The sequence below is a fragment of the Ceratotherium simum genome, chromosome 37 (genome assembly GCF_057802395.1).
Source record: "Ceratotherium simum simum isolate JZ-2026a chromosome 37, ASM5780239v1, whole genome shotgun sequence".
Classification (NCBI taxonomy): Eukaryota; Metazoa; Chordata; class Mammalia; order Perissodactyla; family Rhinocerotidae; genus Ceratotherium; species Ceratotherium simum.
Window position 1 is genome coordinate 23,816,687 of NC_141936.1, and position 19,292 is coordinate 23,835,978.

At 37.6% G+C, this 19,292-nt stretch overlaps 1 protein-coding gene across 1 annotated transcript in view; it reads left to right on the forward strand.

Annotated features, from left to right (window-relative positions):
• Positions 1-14,135, forward strand: part of ABCA12 (ATP binding cassette subfamily A member 12) — a 178,094-nt gene extending 163,959 nt beyond the window's left edge. The window contains exons 48-53 of the mRNA XM_087424852.1: positions 932-1,066; positions 6,011-6,114; positions 7,355-7,447; positions 8,551-8,656; positions 11,496-11,633; positions 12,999-14,135. Coding sequence (XP_087280978.1) covers positions 932-1,066; positions 6,011-6,114; positions 7,355-7,447; positions 8,551-8,656; positions 11,496-11,633; positions 12,999-13,106 — 684 coding nt within the window. The 3' untranslated portion in view covers positions 13,107-14,135. The remainder of the gene's footprint in view (positions 1-931; positions 1,067-6,010; positions 6,115-7,354; positions 7,448-8,550; positions 8,657-11,495; positions 11,634-12,998) is intronic.
• The last annotated feature ends 5,157 nt before the right edge of the window (positions 14,136-19,292 follow it).

Below are 19,292 nucleotides of genomic sequence, written 5' to 3' on the forward strand. Positions count from 1 at the left end.
ACCTTTTCCTCCTGTCAATGATAATGGATACAGTGTTAGCTTGATTGTGTATATCACATACAGGTCTATGAACTAGGCATTAGAAACTCCTTGGCCCGTGTTTGTTCAGGTACCTTTTAATAACCTGATAAGATAAAGGATCATGCTTGCCTTAGGCTCTGAGTTAAGCATTGCTGGGCGATTCTTGTCCATTCTTTAGTGCTCAGATAAGTATTGCAACATGGAATTACCTACAAAATGTCCAAGTAAAATAGAATAGCTTCCAATTTTATCTTTCAATGAGGTTTTGTACTTCATTACAATTATTTGACTTTTTGATGGAATGGCTAACCCTGAGGGCAGTTTCCTCTATTTTTGCAACCCTGGGACCTGTTGCAATCCTCCTCGGATCCCACTATTTGCCAGGGTTATTTAACTGCAGAAGTAGCTGCAAGAACCCAAAATTCCTAAGTTAATACGCTAACATTTTGATACTGGGTCAGTTTTAAATAGATTTAAAGCCTTTGTGACAACTCACCCCTCAGTGAGAAGAAAGATGAAACGGAGACCACAATCAATGAGAAACCTGCCTTGTGAAGGGATGAATTCTGTTTTAGCTCTTTTCAGCTCTGCCAGGAAATCCTGTGTTAATGCAGTAGAAGGAACAAGTATAAACACACACATACACACACACATGCATATGGGGGAACAGAATCCCATTTGAGAATGAGCCTTTGCAGAATTGCTCTTATCTCTTTAAATGAACTATTAATTTTTAAGTGTACCTTTGAAAATAAAAATACAATCTATGTTGAATTTAAATGTTTGAAAATTTGCAGGTATGTATTTCTTCATAATAAAACTTTCTTTTCACAAATAGATTTTTTTCCTTTTAGTGCTTTAAGGGTTTTGACAGAGCAAGGTCAACCTAACTCCTCTTTTCTGCCCACAGACTGTTCACAGACTCCTTAGGAGGCTTCACCTGATGCCCTTCAAGGACAGAACCACCTCTATGTGCAGTTATGGCACAAAAAGAAAATTATCCACTGCTCTGGCTTTGATAGGGAAACCTTCCATTCTACTGCTGGTAAGGGAATCATTGTGAGAAAGGCTACTCCATAATTAGTACCCCACATCCAATTGTGTGTGTATAACATTTCATCATAGTTAATGCTATAAACATTTATCGAGGTCTCACTATGTGCTGGCTATTTTGCAAAGGACTTTATATATATGATGTCACTAAGGGAATTTATATTAACAAATAATTTGTTGCCACAATATGCCCTTAAAAATGGGCAAAATGGAAGCTATGGCTGTGTCGGTTTCAGAGAAAACACTTGTCATGGGAATGGGAGGTAGCTGAAACAAATTCAGGATATTCAAGTGAGTAAGTAAAATTATGGAATATGGTGGAATTTGATTCCCAGTTATTGAATAAATCAGTTCTATTAGTAACGGGTGATCTAACATATTTTCCAACTTCTACCAAAAAGGAAAGACACACTTTCAGACAATATGTTGTGCTAAAATTTTATATCCTTGTTACTTTAAAATATGAGTTACTTAGCTTGGGATGTGATCGACAATATGCCATTCTATTTTGTCTGAATATTTTGGAGGCAAGAAATGAATTCCACAATTATATTTTGGTTAAGAGATGGAAAATTAAATTGATCACCTGGAAATATAAATTCCATGTAAGGATAACATAGCATTCTGCTCCCCAGGCCAAACATTGTAAAAGGTTCTTATTTCAGAGAAATTAGCTGGCCCTTGTTTTGGAAGATCTCCTTCATTCAAGAATTTCCAAACTCCAAAATAGCCTTAGCTATATGCAATAAAAATCCAGTTATAAATCACCACATTATTCCAGAGGATCAATTCATTTAAACTGCCCAGATAAGGGTGACGCACAACCCAACTTTCTATAGTACCAGAAGCTTGTAATGCATTATATCCCTGCCAATCAATGCTTATAATGGAATTCTATTGTGAAAGTGTCCCTTAAATTAAACAAAACAATCCCTAGGCACCCCTGTGAGATAATAGATGTAAAATACTTTAAAGTGTTTTAAGTGCTATGCAAATGTTATGTATTAATGAGCCAAACTGAAATATAGGCTATGAGAGAAAGATACTGTGTTTCCTTCTATTTGCATTTACTATATATGCTATTGTCTTCAAAAATAGGAACATGGGCTGGCCTGGTGGCATAGTGGTTAAGTTGCACTCTCCGCTTCGGCGGCATGGGGTTTGCAGCTTCGGATCCCGGGTGTGGACCTATGCACTGCTCATCAAACCATGCTGTGGCAAGTGTCCCATATATGATGTGGAGGAATATTGACACGGATGTTAGCTCAGGGCTAATCTTCCTCACCAAAGAAAAAAAAAAAAAGAGCAGTGACAATATATCTTGTTTCCCCAAATTAACTCATTCCTTTCTTTAAATTTAAATTTTACCCCTTAACATAAAAACAAGCCTCTGGTGATCCTATGTACATACTTTCCATTACAGATATATGTTTTTAATTTTTACCTAATCTTGACCTATAATTTATTTTTAATCATCTGTCAGGATCTATTATTGCCTGTTTAGATTATCCCTTGCTACATTTCCAATTTTATGTCTGAACAATTTTTCAAAATATCATTTACTTTATGATTTTATTTATTTATTTTTTTCCCCCCAAAGCCCCAGTAGATAATTGTATGTCATAGCTGCACATCCTTCTAGTTGATGTATGTGGGACGCGGCCTCAGCATGGCTGGACAAGCGGTGCGTCGGTGCGCGCCCGGGATCCGAACCCGGGCCGCCAGCAGCGGAGCGCGCGCACTTAACCGCTAAGCCACGGGGCCGGCCCAATTTACTTTATTTTATTTATTTATTTTTTTATTGGTTTATAACATTGTAAAAATTTCAGGTGTACATCATTGTACATCTATTTCTGCATAGATTACATCATGTTCACCACCAAAATACTAATTACAACCCATCACCACACACATGTACCGAATTATCCCTTTCACCCTCCTCCCTCCCCCCGTCCCCTCTGGTAACCACCAATCCAATCTCTGTCCCTATGTGTTTGTTTATTGTTGTTATTATCTACTACTTAATGAAGGAAATCATACGGTATTTGACCTTCTCCCTCTGACTTATTTCACTTTGCATTATACCCTCAATGTCCATCCATGTTGTCACAAATGGCTGGATTTCATCGTTTCTTATGGCTGAGTAGTATTCCATTGTGTATATATACCACATCTTCTTTATCCATTCGTCCCTCGATGGGCACTTAGGTTGCTTCCAAGTCTTGGCTATTGTGAATAACGCTGCAATGAACACAGGGGTGCATGTACCTTTGCATATTGGTGTTTTCAAGTTCTTTGGATAAATACCCAATGGTGGAATAGCTGGATCATATGGTAATTCTATCCTTGCTTTTTTGAGGAATCTCCATACTGTTTTCCATAGTGGCTGCACCAGTTTGCACTCCCACCAGCAGTGTATGAGAGTTCCCTTCTCTCCACATCCTCTCCAACACATATTGTTTCCTGTCTTGTTAATTATAGCCATTCTGACGGGCGTGAGGTGATATCTCATTGTAGTTTTGATTTGCATTTCCCTGATAGTTAGTGATTTTGAACATCTTTTCATGTGTCTGTTGGCCATCTGTATATCTTCTTTGGAGAAATGTCTGTTCAGGTCTTTTGCCCATTTTTTAATTGGGTTGGTAGTTTTTTTGTTGTTGAGATGCATGAGTTCTTTATGTATTTTGGAGATTAAGCCCTTGTCAGAAGTATGGTTTGCAAATATCTTCTCCCAATTGTTAGGTTGTCTTTTCGTTTTGTTGATGGTTTCCTTTGCTGTGCAGAAGCTTTTTAGTTTGATGTAGTCCCATTTGTTTAGTTTTTCTATTGTTTCTCTTGCCCGGTCAGATGTGGTGTTTGAAAAGATGTTGCTAAGACCGATGTCGAAGAGCTTACTGCCTATGTTTTCTTCTAGAAGTTTCATAGTTTCAGGTCTTACATTCAAGTCTTTAATCCATTTTGAGTTAATTTTTGTGCATGGTGTAAGGCAAGGGTCTACTTTCATATTTTTGCATGTGGCTATCCAGTTTTCCCAACACCATTTGTTGAAGAGACTTTCTCTTCCCCATTGTATGTTCTTGGCTCTTTTGTCAAAGATTAGCTGTCCATAGATGTGTGGGTTTATTTCTGGGCTTTCGATTCTATTCCATTGATCTGTGTGTCTGTTTTTGTGCCAGTACCATGCTGTTTTGGTTACTATAGCCTTCTAGTATATTTTGAAATCAGGAAGTGTGATACCTCCAGCTTTGTTCTTTTGTCTCAGGATTCCTTTAGCTATTCGGGGTCTTTTGTTGTTCCATATACATTTTAGGATTCTTTGTTCTATTTCTGTGAAAAATGTTGTTGGAACTTTGATAGGGATTGCATTGAATCTATAGATGGCTTTAGGAAGTATGGACATCTTAACTATGTTAATTCTTCCAATCCAAGAGCACGGAATATCTTTCCATTTCTTTGCGTCTTCTTCAATTTCTTTCAGAAATGTTTTATAGTTTTCGGTGTACAGATCTTTCACCTCTTTGGTTAAGTTTATTCCTAGGTATTTTATTCTTTTTGTTGCAATTGTAAATGGGATGGTATTCTTAATTTCTCTTTCTGCTACTTCGTTGTTAGTGTACAGAAATGCAACTGATTTTTGTATGTTGATTTTGTATCCTGCAACTTTACCATATTCGTTTATTACTTCTAAAAGTTTTCTGGTGGATTCTTTAGGTTTTCTATATATAAAATCATGTCATCTGCAAATAGTGACAGTTTCACTTCTTCCTTTCCAATTTGGATCCCTTTTATTTCTTTCTCTTGCCTGATTGCTCTGGCTAGGACTTCCAGTACTATGTTAAATAGGAGTGGTGACAGTGGGCATCCTTGTCTGGTTCCTGTTCTTAGAGGGATAGCTTTCAGTTTTTCACCATTGAGGATGATATTAGCTGTGGGTTTCTCATATATGGTCTTTATTATGTTGAGGTACTTTCCTTCTATCCCCATTTTATTCAGAGTTTTTATCATAAATGGATGCTGTATCTTGTCAAATGCTTTCTCTGCATCTATTGAGATGATCATGTGATTTTTGTTCTTCATTTTATTAATGTGGTGTATTACGTTGATTGATTTGCGAATGTTAAACCATCCCTGCATACCCGGAATAAATCCCACTTGATCATGGTGTATAATCTTTTTAACGTATTGTTGTATGCGATTTGCTAGTATTTTGTTGAGGATTTTTGCATCGATGTTCATCAGTGATATTGGCCTGTAATTTTCTTTTTTTGTGTTGTCCTTGTCTGGTTTTGGTATCAGGGTAATGTCAGCTTCGTAGAATGAGTTAGGGAGCTTCCCCCCCTCCTCAATTTTTTGGAAGAGTTTGAGAAGGCCCAATTTACTTTAAAATATAATTTATATCTTTCTACTTGGCAATTTTGGCAAATCTTATTTTTATTTCCCCAAGGAGTATTACATTTCAATTAATAATGTAAAACTAAAAATACACCTCAAACATATTAACTGAAAAATCAAATTGTGTTCTTTCTACTTCACATAGCGTATTATCACTCACAGCCACAATTCTGCTATCAAGAGCAAGATAGCAATCTTGTTCATGTTGCTTCAGATATGTATGTGACAATGTAGTATTACATGTAAAAACAGCTTTGTCAGTCATTGAAGCAGAATTTTTCCCAAAGAAATATAAGAGACGAGTGTAAAGTAACAGGGTGTCAACTTCACTGAGACACTATTTTAAACAGATTGACAATTTTAAATGATTAATTTCGAGCTTTTTGACAGTAGCAGAAAGAAGCCTGTTAAGCATAAAACAAGTTTGTCACAGGACTTTGCAAAGTGATTCCTGTTCTAGGCAAGCGAGACGTGGTGATTCATGTAAAGGATCTCATCAAAAATTAATTAATTTGATAAATTTTTCTTGTAACTTTCTATTAAGGATGAGCCCAGCTCTGGGATGGATCCTAAGTCAAAACGACACCTCTGGAAGATCATTTCAGAAGAAGTACAGAATAAATGTTCCGTCATCCTCACGTCTCACAGGTAAACGGAGTGTGAGAACTATAAAGTCAAATGACACGATTTTAGGATGATAGATGGGAAAAGGTGGTCTCGTGTAATATATATTGCTAACGAACGACCACAATTGGATGAAAATATTTTATGTTTATAGTTGTAACAGCAAGTTAGGAGGATTTCATGGTGAGAATCTGGCTCCTGCAGTGGGACAGGACCTAAGCATTCTTTGTAAAAACAAATTTCTCATGACTTAAGGCCCTCTTAACTCAACTATGACTCCCTGTGGCTTGTCACATAAAGTTCAGCATCCCTCGGCTTAGTACGCAAGGCCTTTTATCATCTGGCCTCATCTAAATTTCTAGTCTTTTTTTCTACGATGCCCTCTCCTACTAGTCAATCTGATCGACTCGTGGTTCCACATACACTCAGTGCCCGTTCCTATCACCATGCCCTTTCTTTGGCTATGCTGTCTACTGGAAATGGTCTTTTCACAAAAATCTCTCCAAGTTCTAATCTCACCAGTCCTTTAAGAACCAGCTCACAGGCTTCCTCCATGAAGTAGACCCTTCCAATCAGTTAAGTGAAAAAGCTACTAAAGCATTTTATCTGTGCCTTCTTTGTAAGGTTGGCCTTGTATTAAGTTCATCCTTTCGTTGTAATTATCATAGAGTAGAAAAAGTGCTAGATTTGTTTATAATCAAGAGACTTGTTTATATCCTAGCCTGGTCCTGGCACACTGTATGTCCTGGAGCCAATCATTTCATTTCCGTTAACTTTGAATGAAGTGGACTGGGTGATACTTAAAATCTTCTTGAGTTATCATAGTCCATGAAATTAGAGATTATATAATCAAGTACAGGCTGACTAGTCATAAATACAAAACCATAAAAGCCAGCTGAATACGGGGCATGAGGCACAGTGAAAAAAATCTCGGTGTTATTTTGGAAACAATCCTTAGGAGACGTAGGTCTTGAGTCAAAGCTTGAAAGAGCTTGAAAGAAATACTGTGTTTAATAGAGAGGGCATTCCAGGTGAGAGAGATGGCCTCAAGTTTGAGAAGAAACAGTAATAAACTCTATGTGAAGACATTTAATTTATATTTTAAAATATTTTTTTGTGTGTTCTTCAGGGAAAAGACATTTTAAGGAACTAAAACAGTATTCCTAATATACTGTGCCAGAATGAAACAGTTAACACTTATGTTCATGAACTTAACCCCAATTTTCTGTGCCCAGAATTCTGACGTGATTCTGCTGTCTTTCAGCATGGAAGAATGTGAAGCTCTCTGTACCAGGTTGGCCATTATGGTGAATGGAAGGTTCCAGTGTATTGGATCTTTGCAGCATATAAAGAGCAGGTGAAGAACAAATGCATTATTTAACATATGATATAGGGTAATCAATCTACTGGTACTATACTCACCTTCATTATCTCAGCAGCCTGTCCTACAAAGAGTAACAAAATTGGAACAGAGAACCTAATCATTGACTCACCTTAAAGTTAAATTGTCTTACTGAGAATTAGATGTATTTTTAGTTAATAACCCGAAAATCTAGAAGGCCTAAAAGCTAAAATCATCATCATCTACAACCAAAATACTCTCAGGAAGCAGTTTCAAGAGTTTACTCAATAACACATTTTAGACCTTGACAAGTACATGAAGACATAGATTTTTATCTAGCATGTTCATTTGCCATTTGCACAGGCTTTCAGTAAGCTATTTAACATTTTTACCACATTCAAAACCTTTTAATCAAGAATACATTGGGGAAATGTGCATAAATATCATATTATCAAATTAAAATTAAATTCATATTTTATATTTGCCAGAATGCATATGCATTTATACATATCCACGTTAATCTCCAAACTTAGTGATGTTACCTTATACCATTATCTGTACAACAATTTGGCTTTCTTTTAAGATAGCGTTAACCAAGATAAGAAAAAAGGATGAAAGAGGTCTTATATGTTGTTCTCAGAGAGTCTGTCCTGACTTGTTTACAAACTCTATTTTGGGTGCAAACAATTAGCTAGTGTATTGATTTATAATTTATTTTTAAAACCTCAATGACTTTAATCTTTACTGTTGACACCAAACCTCCAATGACTTGCCTCCCAAGACCTTGTTTGCTTTAAATTAGAAAGTATCTAACCCCAGAAATGGACATCAATTGCCAATTCATGGATGTCAAAGAAAGTCAAGATTTTGTTTTCTTTCTAACGCAGCTTTTGTCCAGAGTCTGACTTTGTATAGTGGTAGAAATAAAAAAAAAAATTATGACAGTGCACTATTTCCAGTTTGCAACATGCCCTGAACTTTTATGGCAAAATGATTGTCTTCATATAAGAAAAGGGGCCGCAATGGTCAGCTTGGGTCTTATTTCATTATCTAGATTTCCAGGGGAGCTATTTCAGCAAAAGGTAACTCATACTGTATTTTGCACTCTTTCTTTCTAGGTTTGGGCGAGGATTTACTGTCAAGGTTCACTTGAAGAATTCCAAAGTGAGCATGGAGGCCCTCACAAGATTCATGCAACTGCACTTTCCAAAAACATACTTAAAAGTAAGAGATTGTCCTGTCTTTTGATCTTGACTGGTTTTGATAGTCATAATCTAATATTGTAGTGGATGTTTGCCATTTTCAAGTTGACTGTAGTTTTAATATTAATCTTATTATATTTATCCAAGATGCATAGGATACTCTGAAGCACACTTATGAACAAACAGAATCTTCAAATTAATTATATATTTCGTAGCTATTTAAAAGTAACGTAGTCCTTTTATATACCTTTATTTATTTCTTCCTCTCAAAGGCTTTATGACCATACTGTATTAGTTTTTGAGTTGTATATGTAACTATTTTACTAGCTATATACATCAGGGAACTGAGGGATGACAGATATTATGTGACCAAGGGCATTTCTTCTTAGAAACAAAAATTAGAGTTCCAGAATGTCACAGCTGGAAGAGATTATCTCCTCTGCTCCCCTCATTTGAAAGATAAACCTGTAAAGTTCTGAGTAGAAGTTCTTGGAAATCAAGTTCTTAAGTCTCACACTAGTTGAAATATTGTTCAATTAATTTCATCTTACGTATACAGTCATGCCTTGCTTAACAATGGGGATATGTTCTGAGAAATGTGTCGTTAGGCGATGTCATCTTTGTGCGAAAATCATTGCATGTACTTTACACAAACCCAAGTAGTACAGCCTACTGCACACCTAGGCTACACGGTGCTAATCTTTTTTTTGCTGAGGAAGACCGGCCTTGAGCTAACATTTATTGCCAATCCTCCTCCTTTTTTTTTTTTTCTTCCCTTTTTCTCCCCAAAGCCCCAGTAGATAGTTGTATGTCATAGTTGCACATCCTTCTAGTTGCTGTATGTGGGATGCCTCCTCAGCATGGCCAGACAAGCGGTGCACTGGTGGACGCCTGGGATCCGAACCCGGGCCACCAGTAGCGGAGCGCATGCACTTAGCCGCTAAGCCACGGGGCAGGCCCCTACACGGTACTAATCATATGGGACCACCGTTCTATATGTGGTCCGTCATTGACCGAAACATCGTTATGCAGCGCATGACTGTACATATCAAGAGAATGGGACACACAAAGATATATGCATATATCTCACAAACAACATACTTAAAATAAATGCACTTGACAAAAAAAGTTATCATTATAGCATCTTTGATGTAGAAGTAATTTGCACAGATGATTATAGCAAATGATGGTTTTTAAAAAGGGATCGGGTGCAGAATGGTGGAAAGAAATTGGAAGACTCGGGCTGAGGTCCAGCTCTGCCTGTGATTTCCAGCAAGACGTTTAAAATCTCTGAGCCTCATTTTTCTCATTTGTAGGATAGTAATAATGACATCTACTTCACAAGGTCGATGTGAGAACTGAATGATAAAATGTCCACAAAGATACTTCATAAACTATAAGGCACCATATTAATGTGAAGTGATTTTAGAGAGCAAAAAAGAGTGCATTTTTAAAAACAATTCTTTTATCTCTATGAAATACCTTTGCCTCAACCTCCCAAGCCTTGGCTAACTTCTCCAGGAAATAATAGCTTTTATGATTCTTATCAAAGTCCATTTTCTATCATCTAAATTAAAATCAAATCTAAAAATTAAAGGACACTTTCCTTGCACAAATCACGTGGGTCGTGGTGCTTTTTCTTCCAGTGAATTTCTGGGTTGAATCTGTGTTTATTCACTGAGGGATGAGATTTAGACTAGATTTCACCCTGGTCTGTTCCTCACGGGACCAAGGCTATACAAGGCCAATGCGGTGATGAGAAAGTTTGATTTCTTCCTAAACAGACCATTCTTTACAAGTGTGTGGTGGTTTGTAGATCTCTAGAAAGGAAAGAGCAAAACATTCCGGGAGAAAAATGAGTAAGATAGCCTGCCTGCAGTGACAGTTGTGATGCAAAGATAAGTTGGTAAGAGGGGCTAGGCAGTGAGCAAAGGCGTGAGAAGAAGCGTTTCCAATAACGGAAGTCTGGAATATCAGGCTGAGATACACAGTGTAGATCTGATCCACGGAGGTTGCAGGGGTAGATTCTGGAGTAGGAAAACATCCTGATCAAATTAGTGTTTAAGAAAGATTTTCCTAGCTATTCTATGCAAGAATAAATGAGTGTATATAGTTTTTGGCTTCTGAAGAAGCTGTTTTAGTAACTCAGATGTAAAGTAATGAACATCAGGTTAATAATACTGATGGTGCAAATAAAAGGAAAAGTTAAAGTTGAGAGTTATTTTAAAGGAAAAATAAATAGGATATGGTAACTGATTAAATATGCAGAAAAGAAAGACGTTAAAGATACTCCAAGGAAGTAAGAATAGATTAGTAAGTAGATGGTGATACCATGGACTAAATAAATTGAAAAGAATTTTAGAGTGAGTTGAGAAAGAATGTGGCATTATTTGAATGAGGCTTCTAGACAATCTTTCGAAATCTAATGTCTTAAGCCAATATAAATTGAACAGCTAATCCCTAGTCTTTTAGAACGATACTAATATTAAAAAAAAATGAAATTTCTGAAAGTGATGTCTGAAAAAGCTGTTTATGTGAACTAAGCATAATCTGACATTTGCAATATCATTCCGCAATATTTTTTTCTAAGCAAGACTATAATGACTTTATAAGTGCACATGAATGTGGAATGTTTGGAATTTTCATTAGCTTTTTAATTTATCTTCTCTTTGACATTCATAAAACTTTTCATCTCATCTTTGCAAGCTATTGGTTTCAGAACATACCCATTATTTACACTGCAGCATCATTTTCAATGGAATGAATTTCAGTATTTTCCTTAGCTTTTGGTCAAGTTATGCCCAGTCAGGTCAATATTTTCTGACATTGCAAAACACATTTTTTTCCTTTGGTTCCCACAGGATCAGCACCTCAGCATGCTCGAGTATCATGTACCAGTCACGGCAGGAGGCGTAGCAAACATTTTTGATCTGCTCGAAACCAACAAGACTGCTTTAAATATCACAAATTTCTTAGTGAGTCAGACTACTCTGGAAGAGGTAAGCTGGATACCAGGATCCAGGTGCACAATATCACATATTAATTATTACACATTTTAATTATTTCTTTTTAATGACATTCAATTTGTTTTTAATTGAAGCAATATCTAATCTTGCACTTGAAGAGCTTAGCTTAATTTATTTCTAACTGCATTTTTGCGATGTTAGAAAAAAGTGTGAAAAGCATTAACTATTTTTTAATGGAGAAAAGAAGATTTTTCTCTTCTACAAGACATCTGTATCCATCAGACTATAGGTAGATGTAAAGCAATAATTATTTTCACCTGTAAAACAAATAGCTGTTAAAACTTTCCTTACTTTCTCCTTCGTAGGTTTCTTAAGTATCATTTCTATTGATTGGCTTCCTGGATTAGGGTAGGATGAGGGAGTCTAGAGAGAATTTGGTGCCAAACCTTTAGATCTGCTAGACTCAGGCCATCAAAGTGGTAAACGCAGAATTCTTTTGTGTCATTCACATCATCTGTCTTACATTTATGTTCAATAACTTGAGGCTTCATGGGGCATCTTTTGCTCCATTTTAATGTTGTACAGCTCAGCCAACCTGATACATAGAACATTGGATTGTCTCTGTCACTGGAATGGGTCTGAAGGTGAGGACTTAGGGGCCTCTGAGTCAATATATGGTGCTGCATCTTATGGACAATTTTTTATGGGGATTTAAGACAATTACGGCTTTGCTGACACAGATTTAGCCTTTGACTTGTAACCAACTACCAGCACCATGTCTCGCACAAAATAGACTCTCGATATTTTCTGGATGAATCTTTAACTAACAGGTAATGATTTTAAACAAAGTAATAAAGGTTTGCCTGCTAAATAATTGGCTTACTGAACATAATGTTAATGTGGGCTTTCTATACAAGTTTTATTTTAGTGCATTAACTCTTGAAACTAGTGAAATTTCTCTCAACATCATCATACAAACATTTGATAAGGGCTTGGGTTGGGTTCTTTGTTTATGCTTGATAGAGATATTGATGTAGATCATATAGATACAGATATATGGCTATAGATAATCATAGCTTTAGATTTATATTAGGATTATAAATGTAATTATAGTTGTAGATATAGGTACTATTTTCAAACCCCAGTTAAATTTGAATATCTATACATTCAGATATTTAGTGAATATCAGATATTCACTACATCAGATAAAATATCATATATTCAGATATGCACACACCTAGTGAGAGTGTGTATATATGTGTTAGTATGCCCCTATAAAATCTAATTTTCTTCATTTGCTTTCCCATTGTGTGTGTGCGCGTGTGTGTGTGTGAATTAACCTTATTTCTTCCTCTGGTTTACCGAGTACTAATGGCTTTATTTTCCTTAAAAAATCAGGTTTTCATCAACTTTGCCAAAGACCAAAAGTCCTATGAAACTGTTGATACCAGCAGCCAAGGCTCCGCCATAAGCATTGACTCACAGGATGACCGGATAGAGTCTTAGCACCTCCAGGAAACCCAATCTCAGCAAATGACCAGTGGCTTCATTTTGAGGAAGAGCCACAGAAGATACCACTTCCTCAAAATATCTTAAAGTATTATACTGTATGGAAAGTTACAATTGTGAAACGCTACCACGTAACTATAAATGGAAAGTTTTCTTTCTAAGGTCAGTGCATGTTTTTGCTACTGACATGAATTCCTTGTACACCCAAGACTGTGAGCGAGCTAATGTATACACTAGTGATTCTTATGCAAAGGTGAATCTACCTGAAGATGAACGTCTTAATTTATTACTTTCAATAAAAAGACAGCTTAAAGACATGGTTATTAGTAGTTGAAAAGTAAGAGTGGAAAAGAAAAATAATGTCATTTGGGGTAGGTAGAATTGAGCGAGCAAACAAAATAATTTATTTCCAGAAAATAGTAGAATGAGCATCACTATGAATACATGAATCTACTGTGATGTATAAAGTGTTAATGGCCAGATTAACAGTGGCAGGAAGCAGTGGGCACAATGTCTGTGATGTATGTGTGTGTCATTTTCGGTACCTGTAAATACATGAGGACATACTGAGCTCCACAAAGTGCCTTTCTGCAAGAATGCCATAGGAGGGCGGTTTACCCTGGTGATAAACAGGACTTGGATCTATTCCTGCCATGCCTTGACAATAGGAAGGCACAGGGCAGAGCAAGAAGCGGCTTGCTCTTCGGGGGAAATGGGTGTGTCAGCTGGGCAGATACAAATCCTGAAAACTAGTAAAGAATTTGTGTGCTGCTGGCAGCCAACATCTTTTTAAGCTCATATTCTAGGTCTCTCTGCAGGACACATTCCTGTGGAGGGAAAATCAATATGAAGATAATTTTCAGGTGATTACTCGGCTGACCCAGAATCATGAATATGACTACAGGATAGACTTTATAATAATGTCAAATTATATGGCCCTCAGGGAAGGTGCTTCATGTCACATTTGTGTGTGAGGGTGTTTGTGTGTGTGTGTGTGTGTGTGTGTGTGTGTGTGTGTGTGTGTGTGTGTGTCTATACAAGTTTGCCAGCTTTGGCATGACGGTTTCTGTTTCAAAAATCAATAAACTTGAAGTTTAGAAAAAACAATTCATGAAGTCATTTCATTTGTTAGGGAAGAGCCAGGGACCTAAAGATTGGGGTCATGTGACCTAAAAGGTCCCATGTGATCTGGCCCATGCTTACCTCTCCACCCTCATGCCTTTCATTCTTCCCTGCATCTTTAGGGTCTAGCCATGCTGTGGCCTGTTTTCAGTGTTCCCAGTGCACCAAACTCCTTCCCCGCTCCAGACCTTCACATATGTCGTCCTCCCGGTTGAAATGCTCTTCCTCCACTCTGTGTCTGGCTAACAGTCTTCAGAAATGCTATTCTTTCTCAGAGAAGCTTTCCTTTCCCACTTTCTCGGTTTAAGTCCAGTCCCCCTGTTCTAATACTGTAGTTTATTGTACCTCCTACTTTTCTGCCGGAGCATCCATCCTAGTTTGTAATATATCCAGACTAACAATACATCCCTTAACAGATGGCAACAGAATTTCTCTTAGAATAGAAAATGTCTTTGTTGAGGGTAATATACAGAGAAGACTTTTGCAGTAGAAAGTGTAACTCTGAGAGCGTGGATGTCTTCAGGAGCCCAAATGACAAAAAAGAGGGTCAGCCTCCATGAGAGAATAAAAGGATTTGTTTATTATTCATTGTGCTTGGTATTATGGTGGTTGGTTGGTTGCTTGCTTCTGAGCAATGGCAGAAATGGAAGCAAAGAGAAAGGAGAGGGAGGTAGTGGGGGAAGGAAGAACCAGTGAGATGGTAGAAGACTGAATGTTGAAGAGAGATGGAAGTCCGGTGATACAGTGGAGGGTTGAATGGACTTTTGAAATGATGAATATCCAAATATAATTTTACATTCATTTTCTGTGCAGCCACGCTGTAGACTGTTTTCATTACCCCTAAATCTTCATTAAAGTCAACCACACTTAACAATACTTTTTGGGAAAGACTGTCTAATGGAAACTGAGGAGGGGATGTGTCGATGTCTTCTTTGAAAGACTGCAGAACAGTGACAGCTTTGCTGCAAAGGAGACCATGAGACAGATATTTGCCGAGTGGAGCTTCTGACCCCCATGGGACATGGCTCTGGGGGTCCAACCAATCGTATCTGCCTCTCAGCAGGCAGGGAAGCCCCAGCTGGCCTCTGGACTACCATAATTGCGCTTTTATTTGAGTGGTCATTTGGTGTTTCTCTTCCTCACTAGACGTGAAGCTCTGTGAGGGCCCCCCAGTACCTACACACACAATACATATTTGTGGCGCTCAACAAGTATTTGTTGGTTAAATGGGTGAATAAATAAATGAGTGAGAAACAAAAGAGAAGCTGGCGTGATTGGTCTAGAAACCAAGCATCCTTATTCAGTTTAAATCTCTGAAATGCAGTGAGGTTTCCCATGAGGTAGTTTGTTCATGGAGAAGATAAAAAGGAAAGATGGTGCTTTATTCCATGTTACAGATACTGCAGTGAATCCACTAGTATGGGAGGATTTCGGTATCTTCTTTGGAATCAGAATTCTAATGCTTTGCTTTTGTGCATTTCTGCCCATTTATTATTTGCTTTGTCTTTTTGTCTGTAAGGATATACTGTATAAGAGTTTCATGGCACATTTTTACATATAAGTAAGGAACATACATGAAAAACTGTTTGAACCCACATCCCTTTGGATTTCTCTGCAGTAGAGAAAATGTTTTGAGAAGTCTCAGTTCTTTTTTTTTTTTTTTTAAAGATTTATTTATTTATTTTCCCCCCAAAGCCCCAATAGATAGTTGTATGTCATAGTTGCACAGCCTTCTAGTTGCCGTATGTGGGATGCAGCCTCAGCGTGGCCGGAGAAGCGGTGCGCCGGTGTGCGCCCGGGATCCGAACCCGGGCCGCCAGCATCAGAGAGCACGCACTTAACCGCTAAGCCACAGGGCCGGCCCAAGAAGTCTCAGTTCTCAGAGGACTGCCTCCACTCTGGATAACATGTACAAAATCTGCTTTTTTATATGTTACCTGAATTACCTCTGAGGATTGTGGCAATCTTCACTTCATCTATAAAACCTGATTTTCCTGATATTAAAACATTTGGTGCAAAATCAGAAGAACGGAAAAATGATATGTACAACTACATTCTCCAAATACGCTCTCTGCCTGACCCATCCATTCTTCTCCTCAGAGATGATAATCCCCTAGATGAACAGCAAATGCCCTCCTAGGCGAGGGTGGGGGTGATGGAGCTGGCTTGCACCCTCTTACTCCCACCCGACACTGGGAGCCTGCTTGCTTCATTAATGTAAGTTTCTCAAGTTTTTAAATACAATAACAGCAAGCTAAAAGGGAATGATATTCCTTCCTTTGGCATCATTTGTGACAAAGTTAATCCTATCACTCCCTTGCTCATAAACCCAGACTGGTTTTCCATAATCTGTAGGGTGAAATGCTAACTCCTTAACTGATCCTCAAAGTCTTTCATAATCCAGCCCCCAGCGCTTCCAATTCTCTTCCCCATGTAGTCTCTGCTCCGACTTCAATGAATTTCTTGCTGCTTCCTATTATGTCAGATCTTTTCTCAGTTCTGTGCCACTTTGTTAACACCACTCTTTCCTCTTGAAAAACCTCTTTCCTGTTCCCACTTAGCTTTTATCTAGAAACTCCTCTTCATCTTCAACACCACCCTTCTCGTGTGTCTCCTTTTTAAAGAACACTTCCCAGAGAGACGCAGGCAGAGTTAATTGCTCTGTTCTCAGTTACAAAAGCATTTTGTGCGTGCCTCTGCAGAAGTATTTCCATGTTGCATTATAAATCATCTCTGTATGTATCTTTCTCTTCCCATGACACTCTCAATTTCTTAAGAGTAGTGACCTATTTTTCCTTCATCATTGTATCTTCCATATCCAGCACAATATCAACATATTGTTGCTCAATAAACCTTTGAAAGACCAAAGAAGTCTATTTCAGTTTAGAAATATTTTCATAATTTTCACTTTTAACTTTTTTGCAATTATGTTTATTTTAGTTTTAGAAGACCAGCTATAAAAATTTAAAGTTAACTACTGGGGAAAAATGTACAAATTACCAACATATTAAATTAAAAGGTTGATTCCGCATAAATCACACTTCATTAAAATGCCAAGCATTGGACATACTATTATTTTATTAACAATATTGCCTAATGTGGCATTTGCCCAAGGATATTAAAGTAAAAATACTAGTTCAAATCAAATACTTCCACCAAGATAGAGCTATGCTTACTCACTCCCATTGTGCATGTGGCAAAACTAAGATAAGACATATAATTAAAATAACAGCAGCTAACAGTTACTGATGCTTTGTTACTTGAAAAACACGGGGTCAAGTGTGCCACATTTATCATATTCTTATTTAATTCTTACAACATACTTTCAACTTATTAGCCCTTTTTTATTGACAAGGACACTGAAGGTTGGAAAAAAGTCATTATCTTGCCCAGAATCATATAGCAAAAAAAGTAAATTTGACTCCAGGAACTATATTCTGACATAGACCAAAAAAAAAGGACTTGAATATGTTGACTTAGATACATAAATTCACTAATAATTTAGGGGTGAACTGTATGTCTGTGTTGACCTGGCAAGGACGCCACTGGCCCTGGTGGCCCCAGTACTACCCCCTTGACTATTGCAGCACAGATCTCTGGCATGAACAAGAAGACTCTGTCCCTGACTATCCTCTTCCTCCAGAATGCTCAGGAAAAACCCTAGCCTTGTATCCTGCCCCCTCTGAAATTCCTCACAAAGAAACCCAACCATGTCCACTAGACACACAAAGGTTTGCTAATCATTTACATTTATTTTAACTCAAAAGAGTTTGCTCTGTACTTACCCGGATTTTATTGTTGTTGTTGTTTTTAATATAGTAGATAATTTTGTTATTTGATTTTTCCCCCATTTTATATCTATTCCCATTTTTATGTTTTATTATTCCTTTCAAATGGAATAAAATCCCTGGGTAAGGAAGCCAGCACTATGAAACGGTATATGCCCCAAACAAGTCATGTCCAAAGTGGCTCTTTCAACACCTCAAAACAGATTTTCAATTCTTGTTGCATGGGTTCCATTGAGAAGTCTCTAGTGAAAGAGGAAAGCCCCTCACTTTAACTACTCAGTAGAGTTTCAGGCCAAAATCCTTCTCGAAGACAAAACTCCAGTAACTAGCCCAAAAGAAATATTTAGTACTACAGGAGTTTTCCTTCCCGTTATCTAAAACAATTCAGTCACTAAATAAAGAACTAACATTCACTAATTAAATATTATTGGACTAAAAAGTTGTAAGCAAGGTGCCCCAACCACACTGTAGTTTAGGAATGAAAGAAATAGGAACGGGAAGTCCTCCCAAAGGAAAACTTCAGATATAAGTCCAGAAAAATCCTGAAACGTTCTGTCAGATTCTTGGGTGAGAGGCACAAACGCACATTAACCACGCTGGGAAATATTCTTTTTACACTAATCTCCTTCAAGAATTTATCTGATCCCTTCTTAGGTAGAGCTTCAAAAGCATTCTCCCATTGTGAAGGTCTTCTGAAAACTCTTCTTTGGTAATGAAATGAAAGTATGGACCACCTTATCAAATAATTTATCTTTATTAAAGAGAGAGCTTATAACCTTTCTTTACAAGTGGGACCTGTCTAGCATTTCAAGATCCCTCCATGAATAAGGAACCTGTAACATGACTTACATGTATAAAGTGTATCATTTACTGAGTAGAGAGAATTAAGCAAATTTTTTCAATTATTCTTTTGCAAATCTGATTAAAGAGAGAAAATAGGCTGTCGTAGTATAGTGGACACTATAAGATGGCTCTCAATTATCCTCACCTGGTGTTTTCATGTCCTTGAGTGGTCAACTCCCTTACTTGAGTGTGGGCAGGACCTGTGACTTGCTTCTGACCAACAGAATCTGGCAAAGGTGATTACATTATACAAGATTGTAATCTCCCTTGCTGGCTGTGATGAAGTAAAAGGCTATGCTAGGGAGGCTCGCTTGGGAAGGTATTTCAGGCAGCCTCTGGCCAACAATTGGCAAGGAACTGAAGAGACCTCTAGCTGACAGCCAGCAAGAGACTGAGACCCTAGTCCGACAACTTGCCAGGAACTGAATAT